Source organism: Cricetulus griseus (genome assembly GCF_003668045.3).
Source record: "Cricetulus griseus strain 17A/GY chromosome 1 unlocalized genomic scaffold, alternate assembly CriGri-PICRH-1.0 chr1_0, whole genome shotgun sequence".
In the NCBI taxonomy this organism is placed as follows: Eukaryota; Metazoa; Chordata; class Mammalia; order Rodentia; family Cricetidae; genus Cricetulus; species Cricetulus griseus.
The window spans coordinates 250,485,055-250,509,333 of record NW_023276806.1 but is presented as its reverse complement, the minus strand read 5'-3'; the positions used below and the strand labels follow the sequence as shown (position 1 = coordinate 250,509,333).

Sequence of the window (24,279 nt, the reverse complement as noted above, 5' to 3'; positions counted from 1 at the left end):
GGCTTGTAATTCTCCAGACTGGGTTAGGCTGTGTTAAACCAAACAATATTTGGAAAGAGATATCAAACAAACCAATGCCTCTTCTTCCTGAAGTTTCAGTTGACCTTAAACATTGCCAGAAACATATGAAAATGAAGTTAAAAACCTTTGAATGAGCATGAATATATTATAGAGTATAAAATTCTGATTAACTTTTAACATAAGTTTGCTAAACAGTATTGAGCTTAAGGCTCTTGGTCCCTTGGAACATATACTTACTGGCTTTTGCAACAAGGAAGATATTTTTCAATGGGAACACTTTAGAAGTATTATGACACACAATAGAATCAAATGAGATTTTAAAGCAGATTATTTGAATAGCAACTATATTTGTCTGCTTTCTATGAGATCCTGTAGTTCATCAGAGTAAAGTATTTTGGAGCAAAGGAAGCAAGTAGCTCCCATAGTTTTGGAATATTGACTTTCTGGAGGAGATAACAGAGGCAGCTGAAAGATCTAGACTGATTTAGATGGTATCACCAATAAATGATATCTACAAACAAAAAAGTGGCTTTGGGCTCAGAAACTGGGAAAACAAGTGTTTTCAGCAGTTTACTCGCTTCTGTCTGGGGAGAGGTTCAGCGGTAACTGTATTCTCAAGTCTGAGAAAGAGAGTTTGGGACTTAGAAGCCCCAGAAATCATGTAAGTGCTTCTTGGCCTGCAGTTTCAGCCTCTGAAGTTGGAGAAAGATTAGCTATATCAACTTGTGAGACCTTGTCTCAATGAATAAGGTGAAAGACACGAGGAGGACTACCAACATCAATCTTAGACCTCCACAGGAGTGTGCACACCTGTCTGTATACATGAAAATATGGAAAACCCCCCACACCACCACCACTACCACAAAAAATGGAAATGGACAAATGATTGCTGGTGGAGAGAAAACTGCTTCTTTTCAGAAAAAGTTTATAATATTGTGCAAAACAACATACCACACATATTTAATTCTAATCTTTAGTCTTGGGTCTTGGTTGGGGAATGGAAGTTTATCATAACTAATTTTTATTATGTTAAAATCGAGCATCTCCAAGAGTTAAAGTGATCCAAGAGTTAGAGTTCATGCAATGCTTGCCATCTTTTTTTTTCCGAGACAGGGTTTCTCTGTGTAGCTTTGGAGCCTATCCTGGCACTCCCTTTGGAGACCAGGCTGGCCTTGAACTCACAGAGATCCGCCTGCCTCTGCCTCTGCCTCATGAGTGCTGGGATTAAAGGTTTGTGGCACCAACACCCAGCTGCTTTCCATATTTTATACCAGCAATGTAAATGTGATTTACTGTCACTTTCAAACCATAAAAACACAAAATGATGACCTAAAACCAGCCGAGAAAATTGTGATATTCAGATGCATATCACATGTGCATAATTGATTCCTTGAAAGGTTAAATAATCCAACCACATGTACACATAGCTGTATGGCAGTGATGACTTCCTAATTGCTATGGTCCTGGCTTTGTTTTACATAATTCTAAAATAAATGCCATATTTCTCTTTTGGGAATTCTGGGATTGGTGTTTAGAAAAGCATATGTTCAGAGTAGATAGCAGGGTGAAGGAATGACACTTTTCTTTTTCTCCATTTTTTAATTTAAATTAGAAACAAGATGGTTTTACGTGTCAATCCCAGTTCCCTCTCCCTCCCTTCCTCCTCTGCCCCCCCCACTAACACCCTACCTATCCCATACCATTTCTGCTCCCCAGGGAGAGTAAGGCATTCCATGGGGGTCTTCAGAGTCTGTCATATCCTTTGGGATAGGGCCTAGGCCTTTACCCATGTGTCTAGGATGAAGGAGTATCTCTCTATGTGGAATGGGCTCTCAAAGTCCATTTCTATGCTAGGGATAAGAACTGATCTAGTACAAGAGGCCCCACAGATTTCCAAGGCCTCTTCACTGACACCCACATTCATGGGTGGATCAGTTCCATGATGGTTTCCCAGTGATCAGTATGGGGCCAAGAACTCCCGCTTGTTCAGGTCAGCTGTTTCTGTGGGTTTCACCAACCTGGCTTGACCCCTTTGCTCATCACTCCTCCTCCTTTGCAACTGGATTCCAGTTCACTTCAGTGTTTAGCTGTGGATATCTGCTTCTAATTCCATCAGCCGCTGGATGAAGGGAAATGTCCAGAGATCTACAAGGATGACACCAACTAACCATCTAAGCAACAGAGGAGAGGCTACCTTAAATGCCCTCCCCTGAATATGAGATTGATGACTAACTTATATGCCATCTTAGAGCCTTCATCCGGAATGACACTTTTCAAACAGAAGAACCATTCATGTAGCTAGTACACTAAGCTTTTCAAAGCACAGCCAGCCACTACATTCTCTTTGGAATTGAAATGCAATTATATGTTGAGGACAAGTGCTAAATATAAACAGAGAAGGCCAAGTATATTCATTTATTTTTGTGGCATGTTTACAGGAAGAATTAGCTACACAAACACACTGTAATCTTTAATTGAAACACACAGATCTGATGGCTTGGTAATACTTCATCATCTTTTCATCTAATTAGAACTCTAAAGCACTGGTCTTTTCTTGCCAACAATTGCAAAGATGCTGTGGGAATTAATTTAAAGAGCACGCCAATAAGAGATAATGGAGAGCATATTGATGATAATATATATACCTTAAAAATGAGGAAAAGGATGATGTATTTGTCCTACTTGGCTTCAGCTGCCAATATTACAGCCAAGATCCATCTATCTGAAATCAGAATCCTAAATTGAGGAATTTCCTTTATCAGAGTAGCCTATGGGGGACAGTCTTGAGGAAGGGCAGCCCACTTAAGGCATCGCCATCCCTAGCTAAGCATGAGCCAGATGTCAGCCAGCAAGTTATCATCTTCCATGGTTTCTGCTTCAGTCCCTGCCTTGATTTATGTCAATGACAGATTATGGCCTGGAAGTGTAAGCCAAATAAACCCTTTCCTCTCCAAATTGATTTTGGTCAGTGTTTTATCAAAGCAGCAGAAAGGAAACGTGAGCAATATTTCACAAGGGATAATAAATAGTAAGAAAGTAGAAGATGAAAATAAGGATTATTATCATCAACATTAATGTTATGAGTTTCTTACTTCAGGGACAAAGGAAATACATCACGATACATAGACAGGATTTCTTATAGTTAACCAAAATTAATAGCTGTTAACTTTTTTAAAAATATTGTACAGTTTTAGATATGTTTCCCAATTTTTAAAAGTTACAAAGACAAAAGTCACAAAACACAGTAAAGAGAAAGCATAAATTAAGGTGATTAAGAAGAAATGTGATCTAGTAATAATGAGTGAATGTAATAATCTTAGATAAAGGGTTCATGCTGTAAAAGCAATGTACAGATCATATATGAGAAGCATCTGAACCGTAAGTCCCTAGAAGATAAGAAAGTAGAAAGATGGAGAAAATTTGGCCAGACAAACACAGCAAAGCTGCTGACGTATACAAGTAATGGGCAAACTTGACTTCAAGAGAAGGGATGGTTTCTATTCTATAGCTCCATTCCTGTTTCCCTTTTCACCCCAGCCCTTGTACATGTAGGCATCTGTTCCATGACAATGTGCCTTTCACATGTCATCTATATCTGTTTTTGTCTTATTCCAAGCTAACCATTTTCAAAGCCTGGGATGTTTACATTCTTAACTCTAGAGGTAATTATTGACTATGTACCACTCTTCAGGGCTTAATATTTATAATCATGTACTTCTTTAATTAAGTCATAGCATCTTAAAACAAAATCATGCATTATTCTTATTCACACATTTCTCCCATGCTGTCCTTCACTCTGGAACTTACTGAAGGGTGGAACTGTATCTCCTGGCATTGCCTTCAGGAAGCCAGTGAATATGTGTCAGTGGTCTATTGAAAAAAAATAACTTATAAAGTGATGTAAAATGACATTCAAAGCCCATTCAGTATATTTGACAACTATGCCAAGCTCTGCTTTTATGTTTTCTAAGCACTCACTTAATCAAATGTTATATTAGGGAGGGGGGGTACTAAGGTCAGAGAGTGAAGTGAAGCCCTTGGCCTTGTCGATTCTTTGAGTTCCCTCCTCTAGACTGAGCTAGGAATTCCACATAGTCCAAGGACAGGATCACATACAATTTATTTATTCACATCTTTGACAGTATCTACTATTTAATAGTCAATAAATGATACTGTGAAATGTGAGAGAATTCTCAGTCTGGGATAATCTAATTCACTCCCATGGCTTCCAAAGAGCATGTGATTCAAAGTCTCTAATTGTTGTTATCCAGTTCTGGTTCTAAAAGGGAGAGACTAATGGGGAAATGGATGAAGCAAGGAAGCCAAGGCAAGATGGAAATACTGTCACTATGAATAGTACTCTTAGCCCAGGACTGCCTGAAGCAAAATTGAGAATGGATAGTTTGGAAAACAAACTACAGATGCTTAGGAGGAGATGGTTACATAATGAAATGGATGTTCCACGTTTATCCTACTGGCCATCAAGAAGTTGCCTGTTGCAAACTCCTTTGAAACATAGTGGTTCAAAGTAGACAATACATAAAATATTTGTATGAATCCAATGGGTGCACAGTAGAGTTATATGGTAAAATCCATATGGTAAAATCTATGCCCAAAGCTACTCTCTCTAGAGACAATCACAGATTCTAGATGCTTTATTAACATTCGTATGTCTGGGTATATATGTCTGTAAGTGTGTATACATGTATATTTCATATATATATTTCATATTTGGCACATGTTTGTATGTTTATATATTTGTATTTGAGACAGTAGTTCCATGTAATAATATATTATAATGAATCTTTTTCATTTAACCTCTTCTCCATAATTCTTTTCATTTTCAGTTTTATTATGTTTAAAGCCTCCACTTTAGGTACTTACGGTCAGTATGTAATATTTGTTTCTTGAGTGAAACAAATATAACGATTCTTTTATAATCATTATGCTTCACCATAAATCCTAGTAATTAACTGGCAAGCATTAGAGATACCTTGTCTCAAAGCTAAGCTCTAGCATGTATTACTTTTTCCTATAAACATGTTGTTCATTCTTCAAAGTCCATCTCTAAAAGTTTCTCCTGCTACAACCTGGAGTCACATTCCCCATACATGACTCACACTTAAATTCATGCTCCAGGATCTGCTTTTGAGACCGTGCAATCCAACAAAATGGGTTCAGAGGTCAACTTGCCTAGACTGGTTGGCACATGAGCCAAGTCAGAGCCTAGGCAGTACTGGTCCCACTGCCCTTTCAAGTCTGGGGCTCTCTTTCAAGACAGTATCGTAGAGTGCAATCTTTGGCACCAGGAACTGTGCAAGTGCCTGAAATTGTAGCTTAAAGAAGAACTTTAAGTGGTTGAATGTCTTCTGCTTGTTTTCTCCAGATAGCAACTTCATCCTGGCCAATGCACAGGTGGCAAAGGGGTTCCCCATAGTCTACTGTTCCGATGGCTTCTGTGAGCTGTCTGGGTTTGCACGAACCGAAGTTATGCAGAAGAGCTGCAGTTGCAAGTTTTTGTTTGGTGTGGAGACCAACGAGCAGCTGATGCTTCAGATTGAAAAATCCCTGGAGGAGAAGATAGAGTTCAAAGGAGAAATTATGTTCTACAAGAAGAACGGTGAGTTGCCTTGCTTTGGAGAAGGTGAGGGGTCACCATGTTTCAGTTCATTAGGGGCTCCATGTGCCTTCTGGCTGAACACAGTAATGCAGTGTTTGGGAAAAGTTTCACAGATGACATGGATGATAACACTTTTTTCATCATTTACAGCATAAATCAAATGTAACCTTATATGAAAATTAAAACTGTGCTATTTCCATATATGAGCATATACTGCTTAACATTAACATATTAAATCAACATGTTAAAACAAACTCTACTGTTACTACTTTGTAGTCATATTTAAAGTGTACACATGCACTTAGAAATAGTTTTTATCCAGGAATGGTCTTCCAAACATCAGAATTTTAAGAATTATATGTCAATCTTAGTCAACTGAAGCAGAATTCCCAGGGTTTCCTATCAGAAAAGGAAGTTAATTTAAGAGCCATCACCATATGCATTCCTTTAATCCTGCTTTCTCCACATAGGGCCTTTCTCGCTACTGTCTGAAATAGTAAAGACAAAATGAGACGGAATAGAGTTAGTTTGCAGGGACTAAAAAGGGCAAGTGTTTTCTGGTGCAGTGCTGTGAGGCCCTTCTCCATGAAAGAGGAGCTAGAGCTGGGCAAGGCATCTGTGGTACTGGAGTCCCATGTGAGAACATGTGCTGCTCCCTTGTGGGCCCTGCAAGGACACTGGAAGGTTACACATGGGAAGAATTGGGAGTGGAGGATGAGAAGAGGCCATGTTTTCATCTTCCTGACAGATGCTCATTCGCTTCAGCTGAGTGCATAGATAGACATCATGTTAGAGAATATATTTCTAGCCTTCTTTGTAACCAGATAGACACAACTGTGATTTGGGAATCACATGAAAAGGACTGACTTACAGAATTTCTAAGAAAAAATTCCCTTAAGATGAAGTTATCTTCCCTCTACTTCCCCCTTTCCCTTTGCCCTGGTACCATGGACAGAATTATCCAAACAAGAAATCATGTAGTGAAACCATAACCCGTAATAGGATTGTGTTTTAAGTCATTAAAGAGGTGATTAAGATTTAATGAGGCACCAAAGTGAGGCCCTAATCTAATATGATTCCTGTTCTTATAAGCAGTGCAGGAGGCAGCAAGGATGTGCGCTCAGTGGGGATGACTGTGTGAGGACACTCTTCCTCACAGCCTTGGACCTTGTCACTGTCGACGTCTATCAGTAGGTCTTTGTTCTGGGAGGCTGTACATGCATTGTGGAGCATCAGCAGCACTGTGGCCTCCAGTCCTCACTATTTGAGGGTACTAAAGTCAATGCCAGGAAATAAAACAAAACAGAAAACTCACCCACCTTTAGAAGACACTTGTCCTTGGAGGGCATTCCCCAATCATGCAGCTTTAGGACACACAGTCATCGTGACCTTTTGGAGAGCACCCCTCTAGGACAATATGCCCCCGTTCTTTGGCACTAGAACCATAGTTCAGACCATTGTGTTTTTTTCAGTGACAATAGAGAATGCCTAAATAGCAAATATGATCAAATGAAAGGATTCTAGCTCCGTGCAATTAGACCACATTGAATGAAAAGAAACCTGAGACAAAAGAACATGGGTAAGTCACTGAGGCTTTAGACTGGCAGAGGACTGATAAAGCTGCCATTCTGTGGAATAAAGGGATAAAGATGCCCTTTGTGCAAAAAACCTGCTGACTACAGACTCACCCTTCCTCAGGATGATGCCTTGTGTAGGTCACTCCACATCCATTTAGAATCTTTCTTTCTATGCCTTTTCAAAATTTCAGTATGCTTCTATTGCGAGAGACTTGGGCCAAGGAGCATAACCTAGGAGAAGAGCAGAGGGTAGAGGCTTTGGAGGTGGTGTAGGTGTAATGTGAGAAGCACACTGTCGGGAGACTATCTAAAATATACAGAAGAATCTCCTGAACCCATCTTCTTAAGTATGCCTATAACCTTGGACACATGTGAGTGGAGATCATTTATGGCATCAGTTCTCTCTAAGCAATCACCCAAGGGAATCGTCTGACATTCCTAATTGATCCAGCTATAAGTAATTGGGACTGCTATCTACACTGTGCTGCACCAGAGGCCTTTATATGAACATCTGTCTCTGCATGCTGTTGGGACTCTGAAAGTATGTGCACTAGTGACTGTTCCATACCCAGAGCTTAGAGCCTGCATTTTGAGGAACATTTGTCACCTGGTAGTTCCTTAATGAATGCCTGTGGAAAGAAAAGGAAATTGATTATTAGGCAGATTATGGATACAAGAAGATACATGTGCATTTCAGAATTTAAAAACATGTTCCTGACATGAAGGGTCTTCCTTCTCTCTCTCCAGGAGCATGCTCGCCTTAATAAGTACTGGGAATGCCTCATTCCCTGCAGCTGTTGGCCCATTGGCTCATGACTAATCAGGTGCCCCACTGGGCATTTATAACTGAGTTTTGTGGCTGGTGCTACTCCCCAAATGACCTCACTGCCCTCTGTCTTTTAGCTCTCTAAACTTTGTATAGTTGTCCTCCCTCCTTCATGAGGACACTGGTCAAAGCAGTCAGTGTCAATTCTCTGCCACCTTCTGCCCTTCCTTCCAGTGGTGAAATAAAAACTGACTTATGCACCCACCCCTCACTCAAAAATAATGAAGATTTTGAATAAAGAAAATTCATTCCTTCATGCTATTACATTTTGGGAAAAAAGTAGGGTGTGTCCTCCACCTTGCTGCAAAGTCAGCCTGGAGAGTAGTTTCTGTCCGGTTCCACTGAGACAAAGAGAAAGGATGCTTCTGTCTTCTGTCTTTCCAAGCTTTCCAAGCAGTTTAGCATGTTATAGGTAAGACCATACTCCTCAATCCAAGGACAGCAAATTGAGATAGGTGCCACCTTAGCTATTTTGTCCATTCTAGCTTCTCTGTTATAATTCAAAGGCAGTGCTTTCTATATATTACAGAAGGCTATCCTGATTGAAACTGCCAATTTCAGCCTCCTTATGTTCATCAAAATGTATCTTTTCTCTGAAAATGCTACATTCCATAGACCCAATAACATCACTTGCTTTCCCTGCGGAAAAGTAAAGCATGGTAGTAAGAAATGAAAGAGGTGTCTTAAGACAAAGATTTAAGAAAGCAATTAAAATTGTATATTGTAAATTTATCAAAATTGAAATTTCTAAAATTTTAATGTAACTTTCTTAGTACATCAATCTGTTCTGGATTCCATTCCACTGAGTACTGCAAATTAATAAGGACGAGTTAATTTCTTCATAGTTTATGAACTTACAAGTCCAAGAACCAGTTATCTAAAGACTTGGGTCTTTCTGAATACCAAAAGAAAGTGTCCATTCGTTATGTCTACCTGCTTTTGTGGTGATACATTATTTATGATTTAATAAAGATTGCCTGAAGTATCAGAAAGCAAAGCCAGCCATACTAGTTAACTGTAGAAGCTAGGCAGTGGTAGCACACACCTTTAATCCCATAACTCAGGAGACAGGCAGATGGATCTTTGAGATCAAGGCCACCCTGGCCCACACAAGAAAGAAGAGTAAGAGAGCTCACACCTTTGATTCTAGCACATGGGATCACACACCTTTAATCCCAGCACTAGGGAGGTGGAGACAGGGGGATATGGCTGGGTGGAGAAAGGAATATAAAGAGGAGACAGGAATTCAGAGCTTTTGCCTCTGAGGATTCAGGAGACAGGATTGCCATTTCAGCTGGGTAGAGGTAAGATCTACTGGCTTGGCTGCTTTGTTTATCTGACCCTCAGCTTGAATCTCAGTATCTGTCTCTGGGACTTCTTATTTTTCATGTTCCTACTTTGGTGGTTCTGTGGCAATCTTTAGCATTGGTTGGCTGCAGGAAGCACCACCCTTATCTCTCTACCCTCACATCCTTGCACTGGGCTTACTCAGTATGAGTACCTATACCCCTATTCCCCTTTTAAATTTGTTATTATATTAATTAAACTTATGTATTTGCTTATTTATTTATTATATTATGTTCATGAGCCACGGTACACATGTGTAAGTCCCAGGACAACTTATTGAAGTCATTCTCTCCGTCCACTACTTGAGCCTATATATCTAGCTCTGGTTGAAAGGTTGAGCCATGTCACTGGCCCAAGGCTTGCATTTCATAAGGACCCTAGTCATTTTGTTTTATGTCCTGTCTTGGAAACTTCCTTTAATTTGATTATCTTTCTAAATACCCTATCTCCAAATATGGTTATGTAATAGGTACTGGAAAATGGACACTTCAATACATATTTTTTGGAGGGGAGGATATTAACCTAAAGTACCAAATTAAATTCACATTAGATTAGGAGTTAAGTCACCCACTCAAAATAATAAATTGATAAATAAAAAAAACATTACACAGAAGCACTCTGATTCACTCCAAAGTCCTTCCCAGTAAACTTCCCAGTAAACACAGTGTTCTGTGCTAAATTGGAGATGATGCCACTTTTCCAGGGTGTTTAGCAAATTTCTGATGAATTTTAAGTGAGCTTATGATGTTTAACAACCTCTTGTACCTTTCAGGCAGTAGGATGCTGGTTTCCAGTCACCTGGATGCACAAAGTGGTGCTTTTACACTGAATTTCCAAGAATATAAATCATCCTGTAAGAGACAAGACTGAACTTCATGTTGTTCATATTGTCATCATTTTACAACGTCCACTGACTCACAACACCTGCCACTGAAGGGGCATGCCCACTGATTCACAGTACAGCCACCTGGGTGGCTGCTGCATGGGGTGGTGGTGCCTGCAGAGTCTCCCACATGTTGGTCCCCTTACTCTTCTGCTTAGCACATCTTCTGCTATAGCGGGTCAGACCGCAGCATTTTTTGTTACTATGTATGAAATCAACCTTTTGCTGTGATGTTGTTCATAAAACACATGCATATATTCTAAAACTAACATGGGTAAGCTTTATTGTTAAGATAATTTTCTTACTGTCCCTTCTCTTCCCCTCCTTCCTCCTCCTCCCTTACTTCTCTTCCTTCCCTCCTCTTCTTTCTCCCTCCCCTCTTCCCTTTTCCCTCTCCACCCACACATTTTGCTTCATTTCCTTACTTTGTATTTTGTTCCATTTCCTGACTCTGTATTTTGTTCCAAGCTACTTTGTGTCTGTTTTCATGGCAGCACCATATCGCTTTGTATGCTATGGTTTTTCAAAATAGCATTAAACTTGGTGGAGTGGTACCTGCAGCATTCAACATTATTGGACATTTGTTCTTCATAATTACCTTAAAATTTTTAGTTCTTTCATGTTTCTATCTAATTTTTAGGATTGGCTTACCTCTCTCTTTGAAGAATGTCATTGGGATGTCTATAGTGATTGTATCAGATCTACATTATTGCATTTCAAAAAATGGACACTTAACAATGCTGATTCTCCAGAGTTGTGCACATGGGATGTGCTTTCATTGATTTGTGTCTTCTTTGGGTTCTTTTTTCAATGTATTCAAGTTTTCAGTATCTCTCTATTTCATTACTTTCCTTCATTTTGACACTAAGTCTATTCATAAAACTTTCAGTTATGCAATACGTTGCTGTGGCAGATTTCTAGAATATTTTGTTACACCCTGTAAGTATTTTAGACTTGGAGTTCAATATAGGAAAGTAGAAAAATAGGGTTTCAGTTAGTCAAATTATTCTCAAAGTTTAAATTTTAAATGTGCAGTATGTATAGTTTCCCCAGTTTGATTACTGAGAGATAGGTTTATAGTTAGTACCTATAACAGCTCAAAGTTCAGAGCAAAGGGTACTGCATTCATCTGTGAATTATATGAACCACAAGAATGCATTTTTATTGAAAAACATAGCTTCTACAGTGTACCTGTTGTAGTTGTGAGGAATCCCAGCACAGAAATTGTTAGTAGTTATATTAGAATACCACATTTAGAGACCAGTAAGGCAAGCCATCCAGAAAGCTATTTCCACTAGAGATTGAGAAACCAGTCTTTATGACAGAAAACAAAAGATACTGTATTCTAAGAATGAGGAATCTTTAGAAGACAGAAGGATTCTTCTTAGCAAGACAAGACGGTTTGCCTATCAGAAACTGCCCATCAGAAGAAGGCAGTATAATTGTGATGATTACCAAAACAGGGCTACTTGCCTAGATACAATTGTGGAATCACCAACAACCAAGGGCATCCAGGCAACCTTTAGTTCAATGTGCTTAATTTTGTACATGTCTATAACCAAGAAGACTAGATTGTGGAACGATTTCTGTTGAAATTTAGAAGTGTTTATGATGGTCTCCAAGGAGTTTCGTTGTCCCCCAAAAACTGTGAAAATAAGACTTTGAAAGCTATTTTCTGTGGAATGGTTACACAGCTCACAGACAGACTATGACAAGGGTAGAGTCTATGCCCTGCCCCAGATATATAGTGGTGCTGTGTAATATGCCATTTTACATCTTGGTTGCTTAAAATATCTATTATCATATCTTGCAGTTTTATGAGTCAGGACTTTAGGCTGGCTTGGACAGTTGCTTTTTCTATGTGAGTTAGTTGATGAGGTTTGTTTTCTCAGCCAGTTATAGAAGTAAAAGGCAGAAAAATCTTGAGCAGAAGGAGAAGCAGGGAGAATCTCAGACAGGGCAGACAGAGTCAGCCAGTGAAGAAAGGCTGTCATTACAAGTATGGAAACAAACACAGAAAAAGCTCATCTGCACAGTGAAGGGGGTACTTGGGAGACTCAGATACATTCTTTCCTAAAATGGTTGGGATTTTTAGGGTTGTTATACACCAATTTAGTGTTTCCAGTTTGAATGACAACAGGTGATCATAGTAGGCCTATACCTTAGGGATAAACAAATCCCAATCAGGCCTTTATCTTGTTGGACAGGTCCATGTACAGGGGCAGAGAGACCCTACTTGTGCTCTGCCATCCTTTAGGCCTTAGTTTCCAGTCAGGAGTGTAAGGATAAAGGTTTGAGTTTGCCATCTTTATTGTGCATTTGTGTCTCCCCCCTATTAGTTTGTCTATCAGGAATCTATCTGTCTGACTCCTAGCCTTTCAGACATTAGCTATGTGAAATGCTTTGGGTGACATCGTTCTGGACCTTACAAACCAGTGCCCTTGTAAGGGTCCGTTAAACACTAAAGAAGACCCCAGACTCAGATAGTATACATAAATAAAGAGTATTGGTTCTGACAGAACAACCAGCATGGGGGGCGTCAACCATTTGTACAAAAAGACAAGTGTGAGAGGAATGCTCCTTTTAACCTAGGGGAATTCCAGGAACTGTTCAGTAGTCTCAAACCTAATTGGTTAAGCAGGCAGCAGATATATTAATACATTTTTGATAGGCTGAGGTTCTATTTTTTCATCTTTGGACATACATGGCTAATTCCAGGCATGTGGGGGGTTTACACAAACTGTCCTATTTTGGTCACCACCTTTCGATACTATGGCGGCTGGCACAGACCTCATATGTTCTCTCTCCCTGCCCCTCCTGTCCAGGGCATTGTTGATTAATGTCTCTTTATTGGAAAAAAAACAAAACAACTTGTTTGCTCTTCAAAAGCTGAAATCTAGATCTAGTTGTAATATGGGGGAAGTGTAGCTCTCTCATCCTCAAGTGCAAACATGTTGCTCTTTATGTTTTGGCTCAAGATCCTTAGCTCGTTTTTGTATTTATTTGGCACTGTTCAGTTTCCAACCCCAGCTTCTAACTTGCTTCAGCCTCCTGAGTATTGGGATTGTGAGAATATAATCATACCTGAATGGCTCAAGCATTTTTAAATGATTTCTCAGTTTCTCTTCCCAGTTTTGATAGGGGATCAGGTTTTTCTATTCTCTCCTGTGTCTTTTGCATTCCAGAGGTGAATTTCAGAAATGCAAATACAGTAAACTTCAAAGTGTTTGTAACAGGATGGCTGAGTTCAGAGGACACACATATATGAGGAAACATGTATCTGAAGGTAAATGTATGTGGGCCTTGTTTTAGGGTAAAATGCCTGAGCTCAATTCTGGGGTTGGAAATCCTACCAATCCTCGAGCTCAAAAATCACACCAATTTCAGAGTTTGGCCCACCAATCCCTACACTGGAAAACTCCACCCCATAGGAAACACTATAGAAAGCCTGTCTCCCACTCAGGTCTCTGCTGCTTCTCTCTCAAGCAGAGACAGTCAGCTCCCTGTGTTTTCCCCAATAAATTGATAGTGTGAGGTTTGCTGTTTAGAGTGACTGAGGTATTCCTTGGATCTCAACTGCCAGGACACTTTTCCCCTCCAAGCTGTGACACTTACACTGGTTCAGTGACTCAGATAGGCTCTCCTGGTATCTGCACTCCACCTGGGGTTCTGAGGCTCACTGGGACCCTATCCCTCATCTCCAGTGCCCCTTCCGCTCACCAATTGCTCTGCACTCCATCCACCAGCAGGAATTTTGTAAAGTCCCCTTCCAGGCAGCCATCCCCAGACATGGTCTTTAAGGCTATGGCTGACCCTCTTCCCCTGACCCTGTTCCAGCCCCTGATCAGCCACTTGGAGCTGCTACCCTGCAGTCTCCTTAGCCCAGCCCACTATTGTGTATGTTTCTTACCCTCTCCTCCTGTATCCTTCCTCACCTTCTGGTGGGTCCTGTGGCCCTGTCCCTGACCCTTTCCAGTGGATGAGACCTCCCCCTATCCTATGGCTCCATTCTCATCCTCATCTTCTGGGTTCCACAAAAGCCATGGTACCAGGCACTGAGTCTCCCCTTGGGGTTAGCTGGGCTAAGCCCCTGACTCCCTTTGACTGCCATGATCATTCATTGAATGGCTTGTGTCTTCTTTCTGTCCTCCCTGCGTCCTGGGGACACTCTTGTCTACAGGCTGCAGCGACATTTTCCTTGGTTCTCATCTGAGAGATCACAGTCTTCCATACCCTCTCATTTCTTCTTGGAATGCCTCTTATAAAACCTCCCGTCTCTTTACCTGACACAAGTCTTGAAGGGTCCTAAACTTTTTCATTTTTGCCATTAAATTTGTTTTCAATACCCCTTCGATAATCAATCCAAATATTCTGCCTAATGACACCCTAGATCCCAGTATTATTCAGGACCTTTACAAATACTGCAAGCATTCAGGAAAACAGAGATTTCCCACTTCCTGCACTTAAGCTTTATCTTTTCTCCCCTCCAAAGCCCATTTGTCTTTTTCTGGTCTCTCCAGCACACTGTCTAGTTCTAAATGTACTGTCTTTTAAGATATGATCGATGGATCTGTAAATTTTGCAATGGGGGAGCCAGGACCAAGACCTAGAAGGAGGGGAGAAAGCAAAGGACTAGGCCAGCTGCAGCTTGCACACAGCCTGCTCACACACTCCTCCACACTTCCCAGGCTGGTACTCCTCTTAGTTCACTCCTGTAGCACACGGCAGCCAGGACTCACATTTCCTACCTCTAAGCCTTCTTTGCTCTCAGCTCACTGCTGTCTTTTGGGTATGAATGGCATTAGACTGTTGGTTTATGCTGTCTCACTTCAATTAAAAGCTGGCTCTGGAGTTCAGGTATGGCTCCCCTTCCTCTAAACCCAAGCACGTTTGTTTAAAGGTTTCCTCCAAAATCTCTGTCCCATATCAGGCAAGCCACCTGACTATGTGACAGAGAAAGGAGAGAAAAACTGTACTAAAGGATAGACTTTTTCCTGTGGGGATTATTGCTACGAAGTCCATACTCTCTTTTTTTCTTTTGGTTTAACCCTTTAAAAATGTTTGCCTTGTTGCCTTATGGCCATCTTCCTACACAGCAGATGTAGTGGACCCCTCCTCCCTCATGGATAAATTAAAAACTATTCAAGTTTGTCTAAAGCCACCCAGGAGCTTGTCTCAGTCTCATAGTCTTTGAGTTTATTCTTCCATTCTCTTTTCTCCATCTTTCATTCCTCATGGTTGCCATTTCAATGGGGACATCATCCATAGGTTCTTGAGTTTGGTCTCTAGCTGGGGTTGTTCTTTTGGAAAACAGAGCAAGCCCTAGGAAGTGGAGTCTTCCTGAAGGAAGTGGTCACTGAGTGTGAGCCTCAACATTTTTGTAGCCTTGCTTCACTTCCTGTCTTCTTTTTGATTGTTGATGCCATATGACAGATAACTCACATTCTTCCGTGATGTCCTTACCGTGATGGACTGTGTTCTATAGCATGAATAATAAAAAACCCAGAGATGGCTATTGGGGTTCAAGCTGAAGATGAGAGAAGCAAAATAATCAAGTCACCAGAGAGCTCTATCCTCTTCCAAGGCTGAGGAGATCCTATCCTCAGCATGGCTGGAGGCTAATTGCTGCCCCGGTCCTCGGGGCTCCAGTAATTCGTGGGTCCGAGGTGGATCAAGCCTGAAAATAATGGGTGGAAAAGAAGAGTGAGACCAAGGGATTTTTGTCTTGTCAAGGTCTGACTTTATTATTACAAGGGGTTTTTAAAGAGAAAGGAGGAAGCAGAGAAAAAGGAGGTGGGGGAGGAATGAATGTTAATTGCTCTCAGGCAGGTATCCTGAATCTCCTGTGTTTATCTCAAGCACTAACCTAAGGAAGTGGGGGAAGGAATAGGTGTTAATTGCTTCTCAGGCCAGGTCCTGGAACCTGAGGGGTGGGATGCTAGACTAGCTGATGGCTAAGTAGGCATGGGGGTCGCCAAGGCTGGCTTCTGACAAATTGCCAGAATGTGAGGTCCTTTTCCTATCTTATACACCTCCTCTCTATTGATGGGATTAAAGGCATGAGCTCTGTTTCTCTTTTAGACTGATTCACTCTCATGTAGTCACAGGCCTTGAACTCACAGATCCATCTGCCTCTGTCTCCTGAGTCCTGGGATTAAAGATGTGTCACCACTACCTAGCTTCTATGACTCATCAGTGTGGTTGGCTTTGCTTTCTGATCTTCAGTGGTTTTATTAGAGTATAAACAATATATCACCACAGTGTTCCTTCCATATAGGGTAGTGGTCTTGTGAGCTGGAGTAATAATCCCAAATAAGTGACTTAATGGGAGGATAGCTGGAACTGTACAGGGTTAGACAGGAAGTTCAGTAGAGCAGAGGTGTCAGCCCAACTATTTTTCAGGAATTGACTACAGAGAAGAAGGTCACCTATATGTTGCACAAGCAAAAGAGAGTAAGTCAGATGCCAGCACCTGGCTAAGTAGACTGTGGCTGTCCCAGGACTCCTGGAATAGGACAGCCTAAGTACTGGAGAAGAAAGGCTAATGTTGAGGTCAGTCCAAGCAAAGGCATAGGTGTTTTGTGACTGAGGGCCCAGAGGAATAGAAAAACAAGTATCTAAGGTCTAAGACAGATCCCTGAAGGATGGTAGAAAGAAGAGTATAGGCGTTTGGTACAATGGGTAGGTATGAAACACTGCAGAGTTACTAAGTCAGAGATTGTGAATCAAGTGATAGGTTCCATTGGGTTTTTTATCTGTGAGAATGGGGATATGAAAGGGGGGAGACATGAGGTCAAGAAGGACTTTTCTTAAGGGGTCAGAGATAAGAGGCTTAAATCCTCTAAGACTTTGGAAAGAAAGTGGTTATTGAGCCTGGGTGGTATAACTGGTAGGGCTTTGTAATTGAATGACAAAAGGGGAATGATGTTTGGCTACAGAGGGGTTTTGTGTGTCCCATACCCAGGGGTCAAGCTGATAAGGGAAAACATGTGTCAGATTGTTTGGTTTGGAGGAGAGCGGGGAGGGGAATAGCCAGTGAGCCTGGGGCCAAGTTGATTGGGGGAGAGAAGGAAATAAAGGCTCCCACTAATACTCTGCCAAGCTTATTAATAACTCATCTTATCAACAAACTCATTAGTCTGTAGGTTCTATATCATAAGTTAACAAATCATGTCTAGTACCTGGCAGGCTGCTTGTTTTTTGAATGAATATTTATTATAAAACAACCATGCTCCCAGGTTCCCTATTGTCTGTGATTATTTGAGTAGCTCACTGAGAATCTAGGTGAACTGAAGGAATGAATTTTTGACTGTCATACTATAGAATATATTTGCTGACCTCCACAATTGAATAACCCTGTCTCAAAAGCTAAATATTTCAATGGAGTGCTTCCCACTTTGTACAATTCTTTACTTTCTTTTGTTAATTATATATTGGATTGTTTTTCCCGTGGGATGAAACCTTAGAATCAATAAGAAGATATAATGCATAAATTTATTTCTTACAAAACTGTCTGTGTGGTGTCAGATAATGAGTCTGAAATCAAGGTCATCAGAGGGATATGGGCAGAACAAAGCTTTCCTGGAAACCGGGTTTGGCCTCCAGTTCTAGAGAAGCATGTGCTGTGCTTCAGAAGGGACTGGAAGTTGTGGAAGATGCCCAACTGTTCCACCTTAGTTGCATGCCAAGTTGTGACTCAGGGCAATCTGGCAAGGTATTCCCTAGTCTTCACCAGGAACTGAGTTTATACAATGGAGCAAATGTTTAGTATGCTTGTTGTCAGCATATTCTTGGAAAGTGCTAAATGCCACCTAAAACAGAAACCATATATTTATACAGTAGAGAATCATCATGTGATTCTAAGCCACTTCATTTTAGCGATTACTTCTTCGTTTCCAATTCTCATCAGAGATCTCTGCTTCTTACACAGTGATTGTTTTATGTCTTGCCTATACTGCATTGTCCAAGCTTGAAGGCACAGATTCTGATTCAATGCTAGATTTTTATGCCCTAGCTTATTTTAAACAATATATCAATAACAAATTTAATTATAATTTTCCTTTTAAGGTATCAGAAGTAGGTTGCTCATCTCATTGATAATTATTCCTTTTGTAGCATACAGAGAAGCTCAACTCACTATTGATGGTCATGATTTGAGGCCCAGTTGCAGTGACTAACATTTTGACCATGGTCAACATATTGCACCAATCTGAGTCCCATTTCTTTATGTCTGGGCTCTCTTCTGAATCCATCAAGCTGAGATGAGTCTTCATCTTCCACCTAGGGCAATGGCTTAAGTATTGCTAGGCTTGATGTTCTTTAGGGTGTTTGTGTGGATTGTGTTACCTCCACTAAGAAGAAGTTTTTGTTTTTTGGTTTTTTTTTTTTGTTTTTTGTTTTTTGTTTTGGCTTTTTGAGACAGGTTTCTCTGTGTAGCTTTGGAGCCTATCCTGGCATTCGTTCTGGAGACCAGGCTGGCCTCGAACTCACAGAGATCCACCTGCCTATGCCTCCGGAGTGCTGGGATTAAGGGTGTGTGCTACCAACGCCCGGTGGGTAAAAACTTTTTTTTTTTTTTTACTTTTTTTAATTTGAATTACAAACAAGATTGAATTACCTGACAATCCCAGTTCCCTAACCTACACTACCACTCAGGTGTTTTGTTGCTGTCATTTTACCTGTTCTGTTTGGTTCTGTCCTAGGCTATCCAGCCTTTTGTTCCTGGTCCTCCAGGCAGTGGTAGGCATAGACTCCCTCTTATGGTCATGAGCTGGCCCAGTCATTGGTTGGCTACTTCTACAAGTTCTGTGCCACCTTTTCTCTAGCACATATTGCAGACAGGACAAATTGTAAGTCAAAAACTTTGTGGGTGGATTGTGTCCCAGTCCCTTCATGGAAGTCTTGCCTGGTTACAGAAGATGGCCAGTTCAGACTCCATATCCCCCATTACTAAGAGCCTTCACTAGGGTCTCTCTTGCAAAGTCCTGGGAGTTTCCATTGCCCTAGGTTTCTACCTCACCCCCAAGAGGACCTCCCCGAAATTCCAGTCTCTCTATCCATTCTCTCACCTGATCCCTCCTGTTCCTATCGACACCTGGCCCCAGTCTACCTTTGGAATCTATTTCCCCTTCCCAGGGAGATTCATGTGTACCCCTTTGAGTCCCTTTGCTACTTAGCCTTTCTGGGTCTGTGAATTGTAGTATTACTATTCTTTAATTTATTGCTTATACCCACTTATAAGTGAGTATATGCTATGTGTGTCTTTCTGAGTCTGGGTTACCTCACTTAGGATGATTTTTTTCTAGTTCCTTCAATTTGTCTGGAAATTTCATGATTTTTTTTAACAACTGAGTAATATTTAATTCTGTAAATGTACCACATTTTCTTTAACCATTCTTTCATTGAGGGACATCTCAGTTGTTTCCAGGTTCTGGCTATTAAAAATAAAGCTGCTGTGAACACAGATGAGCAAGTGTCCTTGTGTTAGGATGGAGTGTCCTTTGGGAACATTCCCAGGAGTGGTATATCTGTGTCTTGAGTAGATTGATTTCCAGTTTTCTAAGAAACCACTATATTTATTCCCAAAGTGGCTGTGCAAGTTATCATTCCCATAGAATGAACTTTCATTTGTGTTTTTGATCTTAGCCATTCTGACAGGTGTAAAATGGAATCTCAGAGTTGCTTTGATTTGCATTCCCCAGAGGGCTAAGGATGTTGAACACCTTTTAAGTGTTTCTCATCCATTTGAGGGTTCTCTCTTGAGAATTGTCTGTTTAGATATGTCTCCCTTTTTTTTGGTTACTTGTTTTGTTGGTGTCTAGTTTCTTGAGTTCTTTATATATTTTGGATATTAGCTCACTGTCAGATTTGGAGTTAGTGAAAGTCTTTTCTCATTCTGTTAAATCTTCCGCATGAGCAGGGAAGACATGCCCTTACCCCCATAAACCCCCACGCACCCATCAACACCTGGGGCAGGTGGGAGATAAGAGTGGGAAAGGCAGGCCTGCCCCTCATCAGCTACAGCATTCAGCAGAGTGACCCCTGTGCCATGCTGGGCAACATAGTGGAGCTGACCCTGAAGGTGTAGGGGTGAGAGATCTGTCCCTAAAACATGAAAGCAGGAGAACTGGCCCCACCCTTATTCACCCCAGAAAGGGCTGAACTCCCCAGGACAGTGCAGGAGAGCTCATCATAGTGGTGAGGACAAGGGGGGACTGGTGGGCTGACCAACCCTTCAACTAACCAGGTTAGTTGAACCAGGGCTGTGAGTTGGCCCACCCTATCTGTGATCTGGTAGAGCACATGAGGGACCAGTCCTGCAGATCCAAAGCTGTGGGATCTCCAAGACACAAAGAAATCTCAGTAAGAGCCCAGCACCCACAGTGTAGCAGAAAGCAGAAGCCTCTCTGAAATGAACACTTGCAAGTAAAGATGTATGGATAAAACAGTTTACCGTGTGCCTCACTGTGCCACACTACAGCTTCCGTGAAGAGACTGATTTTTTTCCTTCTCTCTCCCCAGCTTTTCTCTTAATATTTTTTTTTTTATTTTGGGGGAGGGTGGGAGGTTACAAGACCAGAGGACAGATACACAGTGACAAGGAAATAAAAAGGGATGGAGATGCATGTTGTGAAAGACATAAATAATAAAGAAAAGGGGAAAAAAGAAGAGAAAGTGGGGAATAGCACAGGAGACCTCTTCCTGAACAGAACACCAATAGCCCAGACACTAAGACCAACAATTAATAAATGGGACCCCACAAAACTAAAAGCTTCTGCAAGGCAAAGGATACCATCAAGAAGACATAACAGGAACTTACTATTGACTTTCAAAAATACTCATACTCAGCCAGAATTGTGCTCAATGGATGCTTTTAGTGGCTCAAAAACTCAGCTTACTTTCTTTAGCTGTTTGACACTTGAAGGCACTTAACCATGGGAAGTAGCTTTATACTCAGTATGTGTTGTGGACAGTTGTAAAAATTACACCCGAGACTACTTGGCAAGTAAGTGTAGACCTCAGAGCATGGATACATGCAGCCCATCTTTGTCTGGCTCCCCTTTACTAAACATATCACTTTTGAGTCAAACAATATAAATTGCTTCCGATTATTACACGGAGAATCTAATATATTGAAATCATATGGCATAGCCTATAGAGATGCAGAATGTAATGAAAAAGTAAAACAGAAGTCAGGTGCTCTGAGGAGTAGGCAGCAGGAACAGCATGAAGTGTCTAGTAGACTCTCTTGCTGAATGAACCTAAAACCTCTACTGCTGGTATCTGGGAGGGGGAAGACTGACTGGTCCAGCCTAGGTGCTTTGCACACACCTCCAGGTTTTCTCAGATTTCCAGGTTGGATGCTTATGTAAAGGCTTCATGCCTGGGGGGGAAGTTGGGTTCTAATGACATTTAGAGGTACCATAGAAGAAGACAGGACATGGAAGATATTATGACAAAAATTTGAGATGTTGACTGTACTAACTGGCAGCCATGAGACCATAACTTTCCATTGCTAACTGTAGGACAGCAGTTTTCTTGATGTGTCTGCACAACATTTTAGAACTGTGTTGTAATCAAAGACACTTTTATCCAGTTTTCATTTCTTCCTTTTTTCTTACTTAACTTCAAAACTACACATGGCTTGCTTCTGGAATAATACACCAGTAGTTTATATGCAAAAACAGTATTAGGTAGCACATTTGTGAATAGTTCTGTAAGAACTGTTGTACAGGGGCTGGTACAATATCTTCATAGCTATGGGTGTTTGCTCTGGAAGTATGAGGACCTAAGGTTGGATCTCCAACCCCTCCGATTAACAAAAATTTGACATAGATGAACATTCTTGTATGCCAGCATTTATAATTAGAGACAGGTGGATGCTGAGAACTTGCTGGCCAGCTTACCTAGCTGAAAATGATTATCTTTCAAGGAAATAAAGCAGAGTGATATAGAAGGACATCTGATGTCCTACTTTGGCTTCTGTAACCAAGCACTCATGTGTTTACACCACACATACACAAACAAACTCCATACATACCACATACACACACACACACACACACACACACACACACACACACACACACACACACACGTATGGAGAAAAAGAATTACTAAACACTCCTTTCCAAATCACACATCTCCCCTTGCCATATTCTTTATATTGTAACATTAGGGCCTTCTAACAAACCATATAATTTGCTTATATATCACATCAATAATTTCTTGTTTTACTCTCCAAAGTAGAGTGTCAGTTTTGTCAGAGCTTGCAGAAAGGATCTATTCTCTTCCATTTATTGGTATAGCCAAAGACCGAGAATAGTGTTTGCCATGGGAGATAGGCAATAAATATCGGAAGAATGAAAGAATAGTTTTATGTCCAACTGCTCTCACTGTAATCTCCAAATATTTGGGGTAATCCTGAAGAGTCACAGCCTGTTTTTCCCATGTTGCATTTATACAGGCATTACATGTGTTTATTGACACCAATAGTAATTAGTGTTGTTCTGATAAGATCGTAGATTCTTTCAACCAAAACCATGTGAAATTGAGAGTTTTAACTTAATCCTCAAATTCTTATTTAAGTCAAATTCTTGCTCAGAGGAACTGCAAGTTTGATGAAATCTTAAATTGTTTCCTTAAAGTCAAGTATCAAGGGAATGAGTTCATTTCAGTGGCTTATTCTCAGAGATGAAAGTCAACCTGCAAGGCATTTTCTGTTCACTAAAGGTTGTCAGGCTCCTCTGAGCTCTTCTCCAGATCATCACTGAGGAGAGAAGGCCACAGCTCCAGTATGAGCTGGTGTTTCCTTCTCTCTGTCTCTCCATGATCATCACTGAGGAGATAGAGAAGCCCATAGCTCCAGTGTGAACTGGAGTTTCCTTCTCTCTATCTCTCCATGATCATCACTGAGGAGAGAGGCCCACAGCTACAGTGTGAGCTGGAGCTTCCTTCACTCTGTCTCTCCAGTCTCAGGTTTCAGCAGGTGCAGCTCTATGTCCTATGGACAGCAGCAGGAGTAAGCGCAGAAACATTTCTGAGGCTTCTCCAGAGTGAAAGAATTAGAAGCACAATGGGAGGCCTGGTTTGGGTTCAGTTACTGGGCTGCATGCCCCTTCTGGATAGGTAGCTACACTCTGAAACTAGAAGCATGGTACCTGACTCTGTGCCCTGGCTTGAAACTGTACCAGCACTGAATTTTTTTAACCAATACACAAATTAAAACATTAAAACTGTGTGTACCTTAATGGAAGATGGATCATAACCCAAAACTAAAACAGCAGTGATTTTGCACAAAGAGGCCCCACTCTTTTGAGGTTGAAAGTGGAATTCGTTGGTAGTATAGAGTCTTTCCTTCTCTTAAAATGTAGCACTTTATGTAAATGTATGCTTTTTTTCAAGGAAAGAAGAAGGAGATGGAAATGAAAATTTATGATTTAAAGTGTTAATAAAGTCAGAAGAGAGCATAATAAAGTAAACTTTGGGGGGGGTGTCTTGTGTGCAAATTCCCAGCTTTGGTACTTATTAGCTCCATGATTTCAAGGCCTAGCCTACCTCAACCTTCACACTGTAGAGTTTGTTAAGATTTGGATAGACTGACCTGTGATAAGTATAGATAGGATTTGCGTTATGCGTGTAGTATAGTATCCAAATGCAGTACAAGCTTAGTAAATGACAGTGACCACTGTGTCTTCCTATGTGTGGTATTCTCAAGACACTTGGATGTATGGTAAATTCATGTTTCCATGACAAATACTGTCCATGGCAAATACTGATTATCTGCATTCTTCTTGGTTTTAAGCAATTGTAGGTCTGCTGATCTACAATTTGAAGAATGTTTTCTTGAATGAGGATGCTGGAATTCTTGACTGAAGAAGCATGTCTTGGGTATTTGTTTTCGAAATCAAGTTCCCCAACTCCTCTTACTCCTAATCCTTAGAATTGCTAAGAGATGGTTATACATCCTTCTCAAAGAGGAATAACGTTTTTAATGTTTCTATTG

At 40.9% G+C, this 24,279-nt stretch overlaps 1 protein-coding gene across 1 annotated transcript in view; it reads left to right on the top strand.

Moving 5' to 3' along the window:
• Kcnh8 (potassium voltage-gated channel subfamily H member 8) overlaps positions 1 to 24,279 on the top strand; it is a 373,434-nt gene that overhangs the window by 100,817 nt on the left and 248,338 nt on the right. The window contains exon 2 of the mRNA XM_027394572.2: positions 5,408 to 5,641. Coding sequence (XP_027250373.1) covers positions 5,408 to 5,641 — 234 coding nt within the window. The remainder of the gene's footprint in view (positions 1 to 5,407; positions 5,642 to 24,279) is intronic.